Here is a 19055-nt window from a genome sequence, read left to right on the forward strand (position 1 = left end):
AGAATAGAGGAGTGGCTTTTTAAAATGGAGATGAGGAGGAATTTCTTTAGCCAGAGAGTGGTGAATCTGGGCAATTCTTTGCCACAGGCTGCTGTGGAGGCCAAGTCTGTATGTATATTTCAGGCACAGGTTGATAAGATTCCTGACTGGTCAGGGCATGAAGAGATGTGGGGAGAAGGTGGGAGATTGGAGCTGAGAAGAAACATTAATCAGCCAGGATGAAATGGAGAAGCAGACTCGATGGGCCAAGTGGCCTAATTCTGCTCCTATTTCTTATGGTCTTATGGATCTTTGACCTGAGGCACTAACCCTGTTTTTCTTCCTATAGATGTTGCCTGGCCGACTTGAGTGTTTCATTTGCTTCCAGGGATGGGGAACCTGAGTTATAAGGAGAAATGGGACTGTAGGAGGCTAAGGGGGGGACCAAATAGAGGTCTATAAAATTAGGAGGAACATAGACTGGTCACACTCTTTTTTTCCTCTGGGTGGGAGATCAAATGCTTAAAGTGAAAAGGGAAAGTTTTAGAAGGGAATGAAAGAGGCATGAATATTCATTTCTCCTTCCAGTTATTTTTCTCTTCCCTTCCCCTTGTCTTCTATTCCCCATTCTAGCATTTTACCACTTCTCACCTGCCTGTCACCTCCCCCGGGTCCTCTCCTCCTTCCCTTTCTCCTATTGTCCACTCTCCTCTCCTATCAGATTCCTTCATCTCCAGCCCATGACCTTTCCCACCCAGCCGGCTTCACCTATCACCTAGCTATCCTCTTTCCCTTCCTCCCACCCTTTTATTCTGGCATCTCCCCCCTTCCTTTCCAGTCCTGAAGAAGGGTCTTGGCCCAAAACGTTGACAGTTTATTCACTGCCGTAGATGCTGCCTGAACTGCTGAGTTCCTCCAGCATTTTGTGTGTGTTGCTTAGGATTTAAAAGGAATCTGAGCAGCTCCTTTTACACAGAGGGTAGTGGATATACATCGGTTGGGTACAATTAAAACACTGAAAAGACTTTTAGGTAACTATATGAACAAAACAACAAATGAGAGGTTCCCAACCTTTTTTATACTAAGGAGCATAAAGCAAGGGGAGTGTGGACTCTAGGTTGGGAAGCCCTGTTTTAGAGATAGGGCCGAATGCACACAAATGGGAGTAGACCAAGTAGGTGACTTGATTAGGTTAACCAGTCATGACTCATGCCTCATCATAGCCAATAGATCGCGAAATTAAACTGCATGGTGCGCATCTTTGAAGGGCTGTGGCTGTGACACAGGGACAGACCTGTGATATAGCATGTATGTGTTGCAGATCTATGATGCACATGATTCTCTAGTTGCAATGCAAGTACTGTGCAATGAAATGAATTATTGCACATAGAAATTTCAACGCCACTCCTACCACACTGAATCACACATAAGCAGCAAGTAAACAGTATAAGATATGTGAAGAAAAACAGTTTTTAAGACAAGTATCAAACAAAATAGGAAGTCAAAGAAGAAAAACAGCATGTAAACAGAGCTTGAGCCCAACTCATCCACATTGACTGTGGGGTTCACACCAAACTTAGTCCCAATGGGCATCATTTGGGTTATATCTCTATCACGCCCTCCCTTTAGACCATAAGACCATAAGATTTCTTGTGGATCCAAACACCAGCTGTTGACCTCTGCCTCAATTATATATCAATGTCAGAGAAATACGCCTGCACCAAATCTTCTTGCCATTCTTCTAAGTCATTCACCCCTGGATGTCCACACTTAGGCAGAGACACTACTTGAATATGACCATTTTAAGAATTAAGGGCATTATCTAGTTCAAGTTCAAGTTTATAGTAATCTTTGACTGTACATATATACAACCAAATGAAACAAAGTTCCTCTGGACCAAAGTGCCCCATAAAACATTCATCACATATGGCGCATAAAACAAAATCTTACCAAAAAATAAGTTAATAAAATATGATTCAAAGTGCATGTAGTGTGCAGCACTAGTAAACAGTGAATAGCTTGCTGCCCTCGTGACAAGGGCTTGGTGGTGGTTAGGATGTTCACTAGTCTCGCAGCCTGAGGGAAGAAGCTGTCCCTAGTCTAGCAGTCCTTGGCCTCATGCACCTGTACTTCCTTCTTGATGGTACTGGGTCACAGAGAATGTGGGATGGATGGTAGGGATCTTCAATTATGCTTTGGGCTTTTTGTCTATAGTAAATGTCACACCTGGGGAGAGGGAGACCGCCACAGGGTCTTGCAGTCTGAAGCCTTGCAGCTTCTGTACCACAGGAAGATCCAAATAACATAACTTATCTGAATCATCTGACCCAAGATTTGTGGTTGCAACAACTAGTTACAAAGAAATTATGCAATCAAACTATAGTAAGTCAGTGTTTCATTTTCCTCCATCACTGGATCAGAAAATTGACCAGTGATAGTGATATCTCTATTGCCCATCTCCCTCTACATCCCCTGTCCTGGTGCTGCATCTTGACCCAAAACTTCAACCATCCCATTGCCTGACCCACTGAGTTTCTCCAGCATCTTGGATTTTGTTTCAGATTCCAGCATCTGCAGTCCCTTCTGTTATCATTTGCCTCATCTTCTGGTGTCATATGATCACTCATTGAACATCCACAAGCCTTACTACAGCGTTAAACCAGAAGGTCATTGGATCTGTCCCATTAATTTGGCTGAAACGGCCGTACTATACCGAGCAGTCAGAGGGTATTTTCAAAGGTGGAATTATATGAAGTTTCCCTTTGCCTTTTTAGGTGGGTGCATAAAGTAGCAGGGCAGGTTTTGAAAAGGTGAAGAAATGTCCCATTACCTCATTTTAATAGTGGGGAAAAATATTACTATGAAATAAGTTAATAAAATATAATTCAGGGTGCATGTTGTGTGCAGGACTGGTAAACAGTAAACAGCTTGCCGTCCAAGTGACAAGACCTCGGTGGTGGCAGGGTCTTTGTTAGTCTCAGAGCCTGAGCGAAGTCGTGGTTACCCAGTCTTGTAGTCCTAGTCCAGATGCTCCTGGACCTCCTTCCTGACAGTAGTGGGTCAAAGAGATTGTGTGATGGGTGTTAGGGATCCTCAACGATGCTTTGGACCCTTCGTCTACAATGGGAGATTTGGTGATCCTCTCAGTAGTTCTTAATATCCTCTGTTGGGTCTTGGGGTCTGGTGCTTGCCAGCTTCTATACCACACAAAGATACAGCCAGACAGGACATGCTCGAAGGTGCTCCTGAAGAAAGTTGTTAGAATGGGAGTGGGGAGCTTCAATCTCCTCAGAAAGAGTAGGTGCTGCTGTGCGTGCTTGACAAATAAGGAAGTGTTATGGGTCCAGGTTAAATCATCTGTTACATGCACACCAAGGACCTTTATGCTCTTCACTCTCTCCACGGCAGAGTCATTGATGTGCAATGGAGAGTGGTTGAGCTGTGCCATTCTGAAGTCCACAATCATCCCTTTTGTCTCGTCCATGTTGAGATGCAGGTTGTTGGTCTCACACCATTTAACAAGCCTCCCTTCCTCCTGTCTGTAGGATGATTCATCATTGTCGCTGATAAGGCCAACCACAGTAGTATCAGCAGTGAACTCGATGATGTAGTTTGAGCTGGGTCTGGCAGGGCAGTCATAAGTCAGCAGCATGAACAGCAATGGGCTGAGCAAACAGCTCTGTTGGGCACCAGTTTTCAGTGTGATGGAGCTTGAGATGTTGCTGCCAACTCACCTAACAACATAAATTCTGATTATTGTGGTGGGTGCAAGAATTAAAGTTCCACACAGTTATTGTATACAACTACAAAACATGGTGTGCATTGCTCCACATAGGCACCCAGAGTCAAAGCAGGTGTGATCACTGCAGTGTCACTGGAATAAAGTAACACAAATCTCCATTCAGTGATACTCTTTAAACTTCTGAAAACTATTGTTTCTTCTGATCTGGTTATAACCTCAGCTCTGAATTCAAGGGACCTCAAGTGTAAGCTTTTTAAAATTTCTCTTGCAGTTGCCCTTGGTGAGTAGTGAGTGGGTAAGAAAAAATTTGGACCAGGAGTACAATATTTAGAACTAATATCAGGCATTCCCATAAAAAAACAGTTAATTTCATTCTCCACCACACCATTTTTGAGCAGCGAGGGGCAAATTTATACATCTCCACTGAAACCTATGCAGATGGTTATAACCAGATTTCTCTGACTGATGATGAAATTAAATGTATTTATGAGGAGACCAATTTTATTCACCTGTTGAAAATTTTCCAGCTTTATAACAAGTTATCTAAAATTATTTTACAATTCATAGTTTTAAAATATATTATTGAACTGGCTGACAATTTACACAAAATTTTGCAAAAGATGACAGAACAATAAAGCAAAATATTTTGTAAAAACAGAGCACAAATGTGGGGCAAAATATTCTTCCTCCAGCATCAAAAATACCGCAGATCTGCATTTTTTACATATTTTTTACTTTTCATTCTTGAGTTCCATCCGACTTGGAATTAAGGCATTCTTTTCATGGCAAAGGCCAAACTTAACAAAATGTTAGCTATGAACATAACACATCTAAATCATCTGATCTGAGGTTAGTGCATGCAACAACTAGTTTCGAGAAAATATGCACTGAAACTATCGTAAATCAGTGTTTCATTTTCTTTCATCACTGGATTAGTAAATTGACCAGCAGTAGTGACATCTCTACTTGGAATCTCCCTCCACATCCTCTGTCCTGGTGGTGGACCTTGACCTCAAACATCGACCATCTCCCTTTCTGACCCACTGAGTTCCTTCAGCACCTTGTATTTTGTTTCAGATCCCAGCATCTGCAGTCTCTTCTGTTATAATTTGCCACATCCTCTGACGTCAAATGGTTGCTAATTGAAAATCCACAAGCTTTACTTCAATGGTAAAATTTTAACCAGAAGGTCATCTAGTCAATCTCACACAATAGTCCATTATTTTGGTTGAAGTGACTGTACTGTACCGGGCAGTCAGAGGGCTACTTTTCAAAGGTGGTATTAAAGTTTCCTTTTGCCTTTTTAGCTGGGTGCTTAACATGGCAGAGCAGGTTTTGAAAAGGTGGAGAAGTGTTCAGTTACGTCATTCTGTTAGTGGGGAAAAATATTACCACAACGTAAGTTAATAAAATATAATTCAAAGAGCATGTAGTGTGCAGGACTGGTAACAGTAATCACTAAACAGCTTGCTGTCCTAGTGACAAGAACTGGGTGGTGGCAGGATCTCACAGCCTGAGGGAAGAAGCTGTTACTCAATCTGGCAGTCCTAGTCCAGATGCTCCTGGACCTCCTTCCTGATGGTAGTGGGTCAAAGGGATTGTGTGATGGGTGTTAGGGATCCTCAACGATGCTTCGGGCTCTTTATCTTCAATGTCACTAATGGAGGGTGGGAGACCCCAGTGATCCTCTCAGTAGTTCTTACTATCCTCTGTTGGGTCTTGGGGTCTGATGCTTGGCAGCTTCTGTACCACACAAAGATACAGTCTGACAGGACACTATCGAAGGTGCTTCTGTAGAAAGTTGTTAGAATGGAAGCAGAGAGACTTGCCTGCCTCAATCTCTTCAGAATGTGTAGGTACTGCTGTGTCTTCTTGACTAATGAGGAGATGTTGTGTGTCAGGTTAAATCCTCCTTTATGTGAACACCAAGTAATTTATGCTCTTTACTCTCTCCATGGGAGAGTGGTTGACCCATGCCTTTCTTAAGTCCACAATCATCCTGTTGCCTTGTCCGTGTTGAGATGCAGATCATTGTTCTCACACCATTTAACAAGCCTCCCTTCCTCCTCTCTGTAGGCTGACTCATCATCATTGCTGATGAGGCCAACCACTGTGGTATCATCACTGAATTTGACAATGTGCTTTGAGCTGGGCCTGGCAGGGCAGTCATAAGTCAGCAATGGGCTGAGCACGCACTTCTCAGAGTGATAGATGTTGCTGCCAACTCACCCAACAACATAAATTCTGATTATTGTGGTGGATGCAAGAACCAAAATTCCACACAGTTTACAAAACATGGTGTGCATTGCTCCACATAGGCACCCAGAGTCAAACAGGAGTGATCACTGCAGTGTCACTGGAATAAAGTAACACAAACCCCATTCAGTGATATTCTTTAAACTTCTGAAAACTATTGTTTCTTCTGATCTGGTTATAACCTTAGCTCTGAATTCAAGGGACCTCAAGTGTAGGCTTTTTAAAATTTTTTTTGTAGTTGCCCTTGGTGAGTGGTGTGGGTGTAAGAAAAAATTTGGGCTATGAGTACAATATTTAGAATTATTATGAAGCATTCCCACAAAAAAAAAACAGAGAATTTCATTCTCTACCACACCATTCTTGAGTGGCGAAGGTCAAATTTATACATCTCCACTGAAACCTATGCAGATGATTATAACTAGATTTCTCTGACTGATGATGAAATTAAATGTATTTATTTGGAGACCAATTTTATTCACCTGTAGAAAATTTTCCAGCTTTATAACAGGTTACCTAAAATTATTTTACAATTCATAGTTTAAGAATATACTATTGAACTGGCTGACAATTTATGCAAAATTTTGCAAAAGATGTCATAACAATAAAGCAAAATATTTCGTAAAAACAGAGCACAAATGTGGGGCAAAATTTTCTTCCTCCAGCATCATAAATACTGCAGATGTAAATTTTTCATTTTTCTTTACCTTTCATTCTTGAGTTCCAACTGGCTTGAAATTAAGGCATCTTTTTCATGGCAAAAGCCAAATTTAACAAAATGTTAGCTATGATCATAACACATATGAATCACTTGATCTAAGGTTAGTGGCTACAATAACTAGTTTCGAGAAAATATGCAATGACACCTTAGTAAGTCAGTGTTTCGTTTTTCTTCATTACTAGATTAGTAAATTGATCAGTGGTAGTGACATCTCTTCTTGGCATCTTCCTCCACATCCTCTGTCCTGGTGCTGGATCTTGACCCCAAACATTGACCATCACTTTGCCTGACCCACTAAGTTCCTCCAGTATCATGTATTTTGTTTTAGAACCCAGCATCTGCAGGCTCCTGTGTCACCAGTTGCTACTTCCTCTAGTGTCATGTGATCACTAAAAGAAAACCCACAACCCTTACTTCTGTGGTATAGTTTCAACCAGAAGGTCATAGGGTCAGTCCCGTACAACAGTCCATTAAGTTGGCTGAAACTACCACACTCAGAGGGCTACCTATCGAAGGTGATATTACACAAAGTTTCGGTTTACCTTTTCAGGTGGCAGAACAGTTTTTTGGAAAAGATGCAGAAGTGTTTGCCTGATATTCTGGATAGCATTTGTTCCTTTACCAGTGGAGAAAAAAAAATAATTTCTTCCTTTGTCCTTGTTGTTGGGACTTTACTCAATGCAGGTTACTATTTCACTGACTGTGAATGGCTCTGATCAGCCTGAATACCTGAAACGTATTAATTAAAGATAAACAGAAGGTGGCACAACATAGAATATCTGAATCTACAGCACATCCCAGGCCCTTCAGCCCACAATGTTGTGCCAACCATGTAACCTACTCTAGAAACTGTCGAGAATTTCCCTACCACATAGTCCTCTATTTTTCTAAGCTCCATGTACCTATCTAAGAGTTTCTTAAAAGGCCCTATTGTATCTGCCTCTACCACCTTCCCTGGCAGTGCATTCCACACACCCACCAATCACAGCTCCATGGTACTCCAAATTTCCTCCCAGATCCCAAAAAACTTACTAATAGGCTAATTGGCTCCTGTAAAATGTCCTTTTGTGAAGATAGCTTACTTACCTAGTGCCTGTTACACCACTGGCACTTAGGGAAACACTGAATCTCACTTTCTCCTGGTCTTGATAAGGATACCATCGCACTCAGATGTAGAAGGATTCTTCCTTGCTGTTTCTGTAACAGTTTTGCTTGACCGGCCAGTTCTGTTTGACCAGCCAGGGTAGTTAGCTCTGAGCCACAAACTTGGAGAACCGGTCGACCACTCTTAATCTGGCCTTTGACCCATCTGGTATGGGTGACCTTACTAAGAGTCAAAGTATAAAGCCCTGACTCCAACCAACATAGCAGTTCAGGACATAGAAGCATGCAAGCCTCCAAACCATAACAAAGTTGTGGTCCTTTTGGATAAGAGATGAAAGAAAATAAATGGGGAAGTTGATAGGAATGACAGAAAATAAATTGCAAGGCCATTGGGGCATAAAACAAGGGGAAAGGGTCTGAAGGGATAGCTCTGTTGAGAACTGGTATGGATTTGAAGGACACAATGGCCACATACTAAGTCAATAATGTTATAGAAACAACAACATGTTAACATGAAGGAGATTTATCATCTGAAATGGTTCCTGGAGAATTATGGACTACTGTAGCAACAAAACAACAAAATTCCTCACAAAAGATTTGTGAGTGCTCTTGTGTTTAAGAATTGCAAGTGCATTCCTGCTGACTGAATCATCTGCCTCTCTTCCCTTTTTTAGACACTGGGATGGTCAATTTCAACTCAGAGGCCTTTTCAGTCGCCTAGTTTCAAGCACATTAAAATCAGGTGTCAGTGCAGAATCAAAAGTAATACCTTAGTAGACATTTCACACTATATCCAGATTAACACACAAAATGCTGGAACTTGCTGTCAAAACCCTTCCTCTGGAGGATCTCAGCCCAAAATGTTGACTCTTGATGTTGCGTGACCTGCATTTTGTGTGTTACTCTGGATTTCCACCCTCTGCAGAATCTCTTGTGTTTATCATACTGGATCCTTCTGGCCACCTGATATTCCTTCTTTCGGTCACTTCCTGCGCCACAGATTATCCCAGAGTCAATAAATGTAATCCTTCTCTAATCCCTCATCCCACTCAGTCTGAATTCCCCAGTTACTCGCGTTTTCCCAAACCTTTCATCATGGTGTTAAGAAAATACAACGCATTTTCAATTGTATAACTTCTTTATTGAGACTAATAAATGTTTCCCTAGTATGATAGATGGACTCTTCACCTCACAACCTACCTTGCTATCATCTTAACCTTTATTGTTTACCTGCACTGCACTTCTCCTGTAGCTGTTACACTTTATCCTGCGTAACACACAGGTTGCACGTTTCATTCTCAACCTTGCTCTGAATGGAGGAGGATGCACGAGCTTTGGGTCTTGGGCAAGGTTTGATCAACGTGGTTTGTGGATTGGACTTGTTTTTAGGAGGTCTCTGCAGTTCATGTTATATCTGTTCCTGGTTACAACTTTTTTTTACTGCTATCTTGTGCAGTTTTGACCAGGACACATTGACTGGCTCTGCGGCCTGCAGTCAATGAATGACACAGCACTAAATTGAACTGAATGATGCTGAACATTCCTAGACAGTTACAAGGGTTTTGTGGTATGATGTTTTATATTACTGCAATTGACAGCTATTTTCTCTCTTAATTATCCTATTTACATTATACTGCTGTCGTAAAGTTAACAAATTTCACAACATATGCTGGGATATTAAACTTGGTTCCTATTCTGTGGTATTCGCTTATTTTTTGTTGTCTGTGCAATTGGTTCCTTTTTTACACCTTAGGCGTTTGATGTTTCCTTTGAATGGGCTCCATGTTGTTTCTTTGCTTTATGTCTGCCTGCAGGAAGACCCTATAACACAGGAGCAGAATTAGGCCATTCAGCCCATCAAGTCTTATCCACCATTCCATCACGGCCATTCCTGAATCCCACTCAACCCTATACACCTGCCTTCTCACCATATCCTTTGATGCCCTGAATGATCAGGAAGCTCTCAATTTCTGCCTTAAATATACTCACAGACCTGACCTCCACCACAATCTGTGGCAAAGCATTCCACAGATTCACCACTCCCTGGCTAAAAAAATTCCTCCTTACTTCTGTTCTAAAGGGTTGCCCTTCAATTTTGAGGCTGTACCCTCTAGTTCTGGATACCGCCACCATAGAAAACATCCTCTCCACATCCACCTTATCTAGTCCTTTTTAAATTCCATAGGTTTCAATGAGATCCATCCACATTCTTCTAAATTCCATCTTGATGCACCTAGTGCAGATGTGACCATCAGGGAGACTGGTAGTCTCCCAGAAATCCAACATCTGACACTCAGAACAGAATACTGTCTCTATAGACATACATCCCCTATTCTCTCAGAAGTTCAATAAGAAAAAGAAGAACTAAGAAATAAGGAATGAACTTACCTACTTACCTTGCTTCAGCCTGCTCTCACCAAAGCTTTACTACTCTGACTCAGACTACTCGGATGAAGACCACTCCCATAATGATCGCTCTGCTGGGCGGTTCCCCTCTTTTATAGAGACTGGGTTGTTAAAGCTCTTCACCGGACCTGAGTGGGAACAGTTCTGTTGCATCTGTGCACTACTCCAATCAACAAATATCAGGGCTGAATATTGCATAAATAGTTTGATAATGAATGTACTTTGAATCTTTGAAATGGTAGAGGAACTCAGCAGCTCAGGCAGCCTCTATAGAGAGGACTAAACATTTGATGTTTTGGGCTGAGACCCTTTATCAAGACTGGAAGGGAAGGGAAGGGAAAAGAAGCCAGAATAAGAAGGTGGGGGAAGAAAAGGAGTATAAGCTGACAGGTGATAGGTTGCTTCCTGACCTGCTGAGTTCCTCCTTATTTTGTTGGAGTTACTCTAGATTTCCAGCCTCAGCAGAACCTCGTGTTTACACTTTGTTCTGGTTTACCATGTTCTGCCTCAATGCACTGTGTGAAAAGCATGCAAGAGAAGCTTTACACTGTGGCTTGGTACATGTACCAGTGGTAAGCTAATACACTAACAATTATTGCAGTCAAAATTTGGATATCTAACAAAACAGACTGCTGGAGGAAATGGACAGTTGATGTTTTGGGCTGAGCCCTTTCGTCAGGTTTGATAGAGAAGCGACAGTGAGTATAGAGAAGTGAGGGGAAAGGGTAGTGCAAGAAATGTCAGCTGATAGCTGCATCCAGGTAGAGAGGAGTGACAGGCAGATGGAGGTATTGGGGCCCACAATGGCATTGGCAAAACATCTGGGAGGTGATGGGTGGAGGAGTTAAAGGGCTGTAGATTGTGGGATCTGATAGGAAAGGAAGGTGAAGCATAGAACCAAATGACAGAGGCAGAGTGGGTTGATGGGGACTGTGCCAAGAGGGGTCCCATGAGTCAGGTATGTGAGTGATGGACAGATGAAATGGATGAAGGACAACAAAGAAATGGGTGATGAGCAACTGGGGTGTGTGTAGCTGTGGCCGGATAGAGCAGGTGGACGTTGTATTTCTAACATAAGATCAATCTCTTGGTAACATGTAAATTTACCTTTGTGACATAGAAATATGCTCAGTAGTTCCTGGCAGCCTGCACGGACTTGATGGGCCAAAGCTCTGTTTCTGTACTGATCATGCTAGTACTGTCTTTCGTTTTGAATTCATGATTAAATAGTTTGATGATATTACAAAGAAGAAGAAAAGGATGCAGCATTCGGCCATTTTTTGGCTAGGAATTGTTGAAAGCCGGTTAATATCCTAGTTGATATGCAAAATGCAAATGGCAGATGTCATAAATCTAAATACACTACAGCTCCCTCTTCTGGGACACTCTAGCCTTCCATATCCGTTCCTGTCTTAACGTGCAAAAGACTGATCAGCACGCCTTTCTGTTTAAGATTATCGTTTTAGATTTAATTATTCTTCCTGAATTGCACCAAAATATTGGCGTTAGTAATAGGCAAGATACATGTTTTTAAACATACCGTGGTTTTGATCTACACGGTCCAACAGCTTAAGATGGTGGATATGCCTTTCTTTTGTGTTACTATCGTCCTCGACACTGCCTCTTACAATAATTAAACAGGCACGCCTACATTATCCGGTAACTCTGCAAATAGCATTTGTGGTGGCGTTGGGTTTGTGAGCAAACGTAGACGCCTCTGAACAAAGCGTGTAAAAAAAAATGTCCAGAATAAAGACGCCGGGACTCTGCCTTTTTAACAAAAATGGGTTTGTGCACATAATCGCCAGCGAGCTGCTCGTCCTACATTTCCGCAGCCTCAGCCACTGGTGCAGAAGATTATTATTGCCCACAAGATAAAAGGTTTAAAATGGTGGTGGTGGTGGTGGGGGGGGGGGGTGCACAGGTCTGCCCTCAATGTGCTCACACTACCCATTCACTTCTAGATAACGTGGAAGGGTTTCTGCTGCTTTAGAAATGTTCCTTGTACTTGTTAACTAAAGGCAGCTCCCTGTGAATGTTTCAGCCCCTTTGTCAAACTGCCTAAAAACTAATGTGTCAAATAGATTCATAAAATGGTGGCGTTTTCTCGCTTCTGTAACTGTACCTTTAAAACCACGCAGCGCATCCGCTCTGGTCAGTTTCACCAAACCCATTGACGTCAGTGAGGAGCCACATGATCAGCCGGAGACCAACCAGACGGGAAAGAGTTTCTGCAATGTTCGTTGCCTGCCTCCAGTACCAAGATTATCCCCACTAAATTAAGCACGAGAATCGTGACGCTTCGCCTTTGTCTTTTTGGGAATATCGCCGCGTCCTTTAGTGTTGTTTTTGGTTTTGGGGTTTTATTGTGGAAACCATGCCATTGTTTGGTGCAGCACAGTTGTAGGAGCCACAGAGGGACGAGGCTTCTGAGAGAGGATCTGTTGTTGGTTGCGGAGAGCGCCGAGTGTCCTTCCCGTGCTGGGCTCTAGGCTGGGAATCAGCCGGGTGTCTGCCATGGATTTGAACAGCAGTAACGGCGGCGATCACACGCAGGCTTCCGAGGAGAGGTCCTGCCTTCTACCCGAATCCTCGGCATCCGATCTCAACAAGCTGGGAGCTGCGCCCTGCAGGCGTACGAATTACTGTACTAATGGTATGAGGTACAAACTGCTGCAGGAAGGGGATATACAGGTGTGCGTGATCAGGCATCCCAGGACATTCCTCAGTAAGATCCTCACCTCCAAATACTTACGGAGATGGGAGCCCCACCACCTGACCCTGGCTGATAACAGCCTTGCTTCAGCCACGGTAAGTGCCGACACCATATACTCTTCGTTCCTAGTGAAGGGTGCTGACAAAATACAGCCGACATACATTGAAGGCGCTGTGTTCAATTGTAAATTCAAACGAGTTTGTCTGTGCTTCGCCGGTCACATTCTTACTTAAACACCTAACCTGTAGGATTATTTGTTTAGAATCATTGCGGTATAAACTGATGCACTCTTTTATGATGAACTATTTTATAGTTCGTGCTGTTATGTGAAGTTTAACGACAGAATGAAAATCAGAACTATTTCTAGTTTCAGTTATACCTTGTAATGCATTAGTTTATTTGATGTAAGAACGAATTTTAAGCAATTCTCTTTCAGGGCGGCGAGTTTCAAAATGTAAATCAAAACGTTTTTTTAACTGACTTTGTAATGTTGGATTAAAACGAAGCTGTCAGGTTGGAGCCGTTGGCGAGTTGGAGGCCGATAGTGTGTGTGTACTGTAAGGCTATGTAGTGTGGTATAACAGTGGCTCCCCAAAGTGCCACCTATTAGATCTACTCTCAGTTCCCAAAAGGAAAAGTGGATGGATCGAGCCGATGGTTTAGAAATGAGAGTGACAAATACGAACTACAAACAGGAGTAGTAAAGAGTAGATCAAATTTGTCTGGCGATGATAAAATATTAATTTAAACCTTAGTTTCCACTGACACACACTGTTGATGACAGTGTGAGTTACACCAAGATAGTTTAAAAACCAAAACGACATGAGCGGGCAACTTCTGTCCTGAAGGAGGAGGAACGAATCATTGGGGGAACTTGGAGAGCAGAGAATGGCAGGATGTTTATAACAGGGCGGGTGACTTTCTGGAGCAGAGTTTGGGATGAGGAGAAGTAGCTTTGGTGTTATTCAGAATAGACACATCCGGGATATCTTATTCAGCGAAAACACTGTTGTATTTTGAACGCATTTCTAGACCGAATCCGGCAAAAGCCAGCGTTTCGTTTATTTTGAAGTACCCAACGTCTTTGGGGAGGAGGTGTATGGGAGTGTGGGAGATCGGTAATCAAGTGTTTTCCCCGTGAATGCTGACTGGGTTTTGTTGGAATTTTTATGGCGGGGCTTGAGAAGCATAAACAATAAACAAAATCCCTGTTAGATTCTGGAAGATTATGTATGATTTGCCGCTGATCCTGAACGTTTAAACATACTGTAGCGAAAGGCAGCGTTAGGTCAGCTGGTTTACTCAACATTAGATCGCTGTTTTATCCACCTGGTAGTAACAAACATGTGAATTCACGGCGGCTTCAAGGGAACCCGCATTAAGATTGCATGAACGGAAATCGTTTTACGTCTGATTTCTGATTATTTTGCAATATTTCACACGTGCTATTTAAACCCAATTCGTGTGGCACTTAACACAGCACCACGGGAGCCGCGGAGCTGTGTACCCTTAATAGAGTGAAGTCTGTCACAACGGATGCTGATACAGTCAACCGTAGTTGCCGTTTCTTTTCGTATCGATCATATTCCAGCCGCATTGCTGTAGCTTCCGTGGTGTTAGATTCTGAATGGCCAGCAATTTGAGCACTGTAATTAAAACCAGCTCGACGGCCCGAAGAGGTATGTAAAGCACACGGAGCACAGGAGAGCGAGACGTTTTCTGTGGCATTTACATGTCTCCAATTGATCAGTCCTATTCCGCGGAGAGAAAAATTCCTTCAAGGCAGAAAACTGAATAAAACGAGTGATTTTCGGAAACACTTCGATTTTAAATTCTCCTATATCATCGTATGAAATGTTTAATATCAATTTACAGCACACCCATCAACGCATTATGCTTTTGCAAATTATTTGATCTGAGCATTACATTTCCATTACATACTTCCTTTTAATGTCTAAAGCCCACCGCTAAAATCTGAGCACAGAAGCAAATCAGGTTAATAAATAAAAGTTAGAATAATATCGCCAATTCCGGGGCTGGAAGTTCTCCCGGGATGGAAGAAGTCATCCAACACAGTGAATTCAATATATTTAAAGGAGCTACAAGTCAGGCTGAAATTCTGATCAAAACCTGGCAATGAACTATAAAAACACGCGGGGCAAAATGACAGAACACCTCGTTATAGTAGTGAACGAGAGAAAATCTGCAGATGCTGGAAATACTCATTTCTCATATGACTTTTTTGTAAAATTAATGTGTTGGCGGAATCAGAATTGGGTTTATTTTCACTGGCATATGTCGTGAAATTCGTAGTTGATTCGGATTCTTTAGTTTTTAGAGTGCACAGGCATACCCAACTTTCACTGTCAGATATAATAATAATAATAATAATAATAATAATGAGATGTCTGCAGCAGGTGAGCACTTTGAGAAGAGAGCTTAGTGTCCGAACATTGGAGGTTTGTTGACTATTAGTAGGTGGACTGGCCACTCACCTTCATGTCACTGCTCTGAGATTCCCGTTTTACTGGAGTTCCACGGGATGCCCTTACTCCGGAAGTGCCCATTGTGGCGCTAAAATCCGCTTGCAATGATGGAAGCAGTGAAAACTTTAATGGACATCTCTCGACAGGGCACTCCAGCTGAGGTGTAATGCACACAGTTCAGGACACGGGCTGATTCTCGTTTAAAATTGGCTGTCCGGTGGGATTATTTTTAGATTGAGGTTGAAACAATTTATTCGACGTTTAGAACTTTTTCCAACGAGTTGCACAATCAACGGCAAAGATCTGTCCAGCGGTTATACGGAGAATCAGCAAATATTTTCCTAGGTTTAAAGTATTTTTCCCAGATGAATAGTTTGCGATCTCAGAGGACTACTTGGTATAGTAGAAAGACCATGATACACATTTCCACGTGTAGAAGTTCAGTGGAAATAGTAGAACGTTATTATTTTTTACCAATGTCTCTGTGAAATAAATGTTAAGTGAGAAGTATTTGCTAGTGACTCTTTTGGAAGAATTCCACAAGCCCCGTTGTTTTCTTAGAAATAAATTTTTGCTTTTTAAAAGTCAACGTTAACTTGTTTATTGAAACTAAATATTGTGAACTAATTGAAACTAATTTTGTCTATTTTCACAGTTAGATAATCAGCCTGGAAAATTACATTTTGTAACGTGAGCCGTTTCGAAATTATTTCGGACGGTGACTAAAATAAATAAGTGTATTACATTATGAATGAATTTGAAATCTGTGATTGAAAATTGGCTGGTGTGAAACGTACCTGGGGATTGAGACATCATATATACGCGAAGAATTTAACTTGGCGCCTGGCTGATGTCATTGCCAATGAACTGAAGCCAGGGGTCTCAGAAGTTACAGCTTTTATTGGGGGTATAGACTGTTGAGGCTCTAATGGGATATTGCTTGCCTTGATCGATGCCCTGCCTTTGTTCTCTGCACTGATATTCCAGACCCTTTGTATTTGAAAATTAAGGGCGGCATGGTAGCCTAGTGGTTAGCACAGCATTTTACTGGGGTTCAATTCCCGTTGCTCTCTCTAAGGAGTTTGTACATTCTCCCCCTGACTGCACGGGTTTCTGGTGCAGTTTCCTCCCACAGTCCAAAGACCTACCAGTTGACAGGTTAATTGGTCGACATAAATTGTTCCAATTTAATGTAGTAAATTTAACTTAGTAAATAGGCCAAGGTAAAATTGGGGTTTGCTGGGTGCAAAACCTTTACTTATTATCAAGAAATACAATAATAGTTTTGGCAAAGGGTAAGGAGTACAAATAATAGCATGACCTTGGAGGACAGAATGGTTTGCTTCTCCACTGTAAATTGTATGTGATTCTTCAACATTACTTATTAACCTGTATCAAACTGTATTCTCTGAATTAATGAAAGTATAGTTCTTTGGAAAAACTGGGTGCCACAACATGGTGGTGTAGCAGTTAGCATGGCTCAGGGTGTCAGAGTTCAGTTCTGGTGTCTTCTGAGAAGAAGTTTTTATGTTCTTCCTGTGTGTGGGTGTGTTTCCTCCAGGTGCTGTGGTTTCCTCCCATGGTCCAAAGACATGCCAGTTGGTAGGCAAATTGGTCTTGTAATTAGGCTAGGGTTATACCGGGGGTTGCTGGGTGGCGTAGCTCATTGGGAGGGCTTGTTCTGTGCTGGATCTCTAAATAAATGAAATATAAAGTGATTTTTATTTTGGTAGTATTTTAGGCTCACAACAAGGGATGTGATTTTAAAGTTCCAATTTAAAACCAATGAATACTGCCACAAAATTCGTTAGGTTCGTCTCAGCCATGGTGTTTGAGATTAAAACGTGCTGTCGATTTAAGGTTCACTTAGTAAAAAAAAAAGGTGTCCCTTCAGCACACAGGAGATACTTGGCTTCCAGTATTGATACATACGCCCAGTCTGTTTCTCCTTCCAGTCAATGACAAAAGATGGGAAATAATTTAAAAGCCTCATGTCTCATTAATCCTTACAATTATCATGTGCCAAGGATTGTATGGGTACAAAAGGAAGGTGCAAATTCCTACAAGGTAACATAAACATTTGACTGAAGATAATTTTATCTTCAAAGAAAACTATGTATTTAAAGCAGATGTTAAGTATTTTTATTGCAGTGTGTATTTTTTGAGACCAGATGTAGAAGTACACTCAATGGTCTCTTTATTGGATACACCTGTTTGTTAATGCAAATATCTAATCAGCCAATTAAATGGCAGCAACTCAGTGCATAAAAGTATGTAGACGTGGTCAAGAGGTTTAGTTGTTGAGACAGAAACATTAGGATGGTGATGAAATGTGACCTAAGTGACTTTGACTGTGGAATGATTGCTGGTGCCAGACAGAATGGTTTGAGTATTTCAGAGACTGCTGATCTCTTGGGATTTTCACACACTGCAATCTCCAGAGTTTACAGAAGTGAGAAACATCCAGTGAGCAGCAGTTATGTGGGCAAAAATGCCATGCTAATGAGAGAAATCCAGGCGGGTTCAAGCTGACAGGAAGGTGGCAATGACTCAAACAGCCACATATTACAATAGTGCTGTGCAGAAGAGCATCTCTGATTGCACAACAAACCGAAGATTGAAGACGATGGGCAGTAAACCACCCTGGGTTCCACTCCTGTACCTAATGAAGTGGCCACTTTGAGTATATTATGATAGTTAATTGTCGTGTAGGATTACTTTCTTGTTTCTGCTATTGAGTACTAGTTGGGTAAAGCACGTTTGTTGAACCAACTTGGCTCCTTTCCTACTTTTGATGGAGAGTTAATTTACATGAAATTACAAGTAGCTTTTGTTCTGTAGCAGTTGCTCCTGGCTGCAAGGAATTGGTAAAGGATTAGATAGTACAAATTTACATCAAATAGTTGAGGCCAGGAAATACTTTTAAATAACAATCTTGAACTGCATTGTGACCCATATCTCAGAGGGGAACCATTGTCTGCTACTGTACCATGCAGGGCTATTTCTTGAAATTTGGCTTAATATTTAATTGCAAAAAATTACTTGAAAATTAAGGCAGACAAATCAATATTAGGCAAAATCAGAGCACCTGGGATTGAGGATGGATTGAAGATTGATTAATGGACGAAAAGCATTGGGGATAGACCAGTCATGGGATGGTTTATGGATTGAGCCTTGGTGATTCACCATCTATTTTTATATCAATGGTTCAGACAAGATAGCTGAAAGCAACATATCCAACTTGCATCATTCATAAAGGTTTAGATAATCATCTGGTTTTGGAGACAGGGCTGCAGGATTGGTCTGATAGATTGGGATACAAAAACCTATTCACCCGGAGGATGTTGAATATATGGAATTCCTATGTAAGTTCGAGGCTCAGATGTTAAGCATATTCAACAAAGACTCTTAGACTTTTGGATATTTATCTTGGGGTTACTGCGGAAAAGTGATGCTGACATTAGCCTTGATCTTACTGAATGGTGGAGCAGATACAAAGATCAAATGGTCTATTCCTCCTAATGCTTCTTATACCTTTGATATATATTCAGTGGCCACTTTATTTAGTATCTCCTATACCTAAAATGTTCCCTAAAGTGTGGTTCATGGTCTTCTACTTTAGCCCATCCACTTTAAGTTTTGACATAT

General features: G+C 41.6%; 1 protein-coding gene across 2 annotated transcripts in view; it reads left to right on the plus strand.

Annotated features, from left to right (window-relative positions):
• The first annotated feature begins 12401 nt into the window (after positions 1–12401).
• The window catches only part of cmip (c-Maf inducing protein), a 226905-nt gene continuing 220251 nt past the window's right edge, over positions 12402–19055 (plus strand). For both annotated transcript variants that reach the window (XM_059993143.1, XM_059993144.1), the window contains exon 1: positions 12402–13016. In XM_059993143.1, coding sequence (XP_059849126.1) covers positions 12723–13016 — 294 coding nt within the window. In that variant the 5' untranslated portion in view covers positions 12402–12722. The remainder of the gene's footprint in view (positions 13017–19055) is intronic.

Source organism: Hypanus sabinus, chromosome 17, assembly GCF_030144855.1.
Source record: "Hypanus sabinus isolate sHypSab1 chromosome 17, sHypSab1.hap1, whole genome shotgun sequence".
NCBI classification, from domain to species: Eukaryota; Metazoa; Chordata; class Chondrichthyes; order Myliobatiformes; family Dasyatidae; genus Hypanus; species Hypanus sabinus.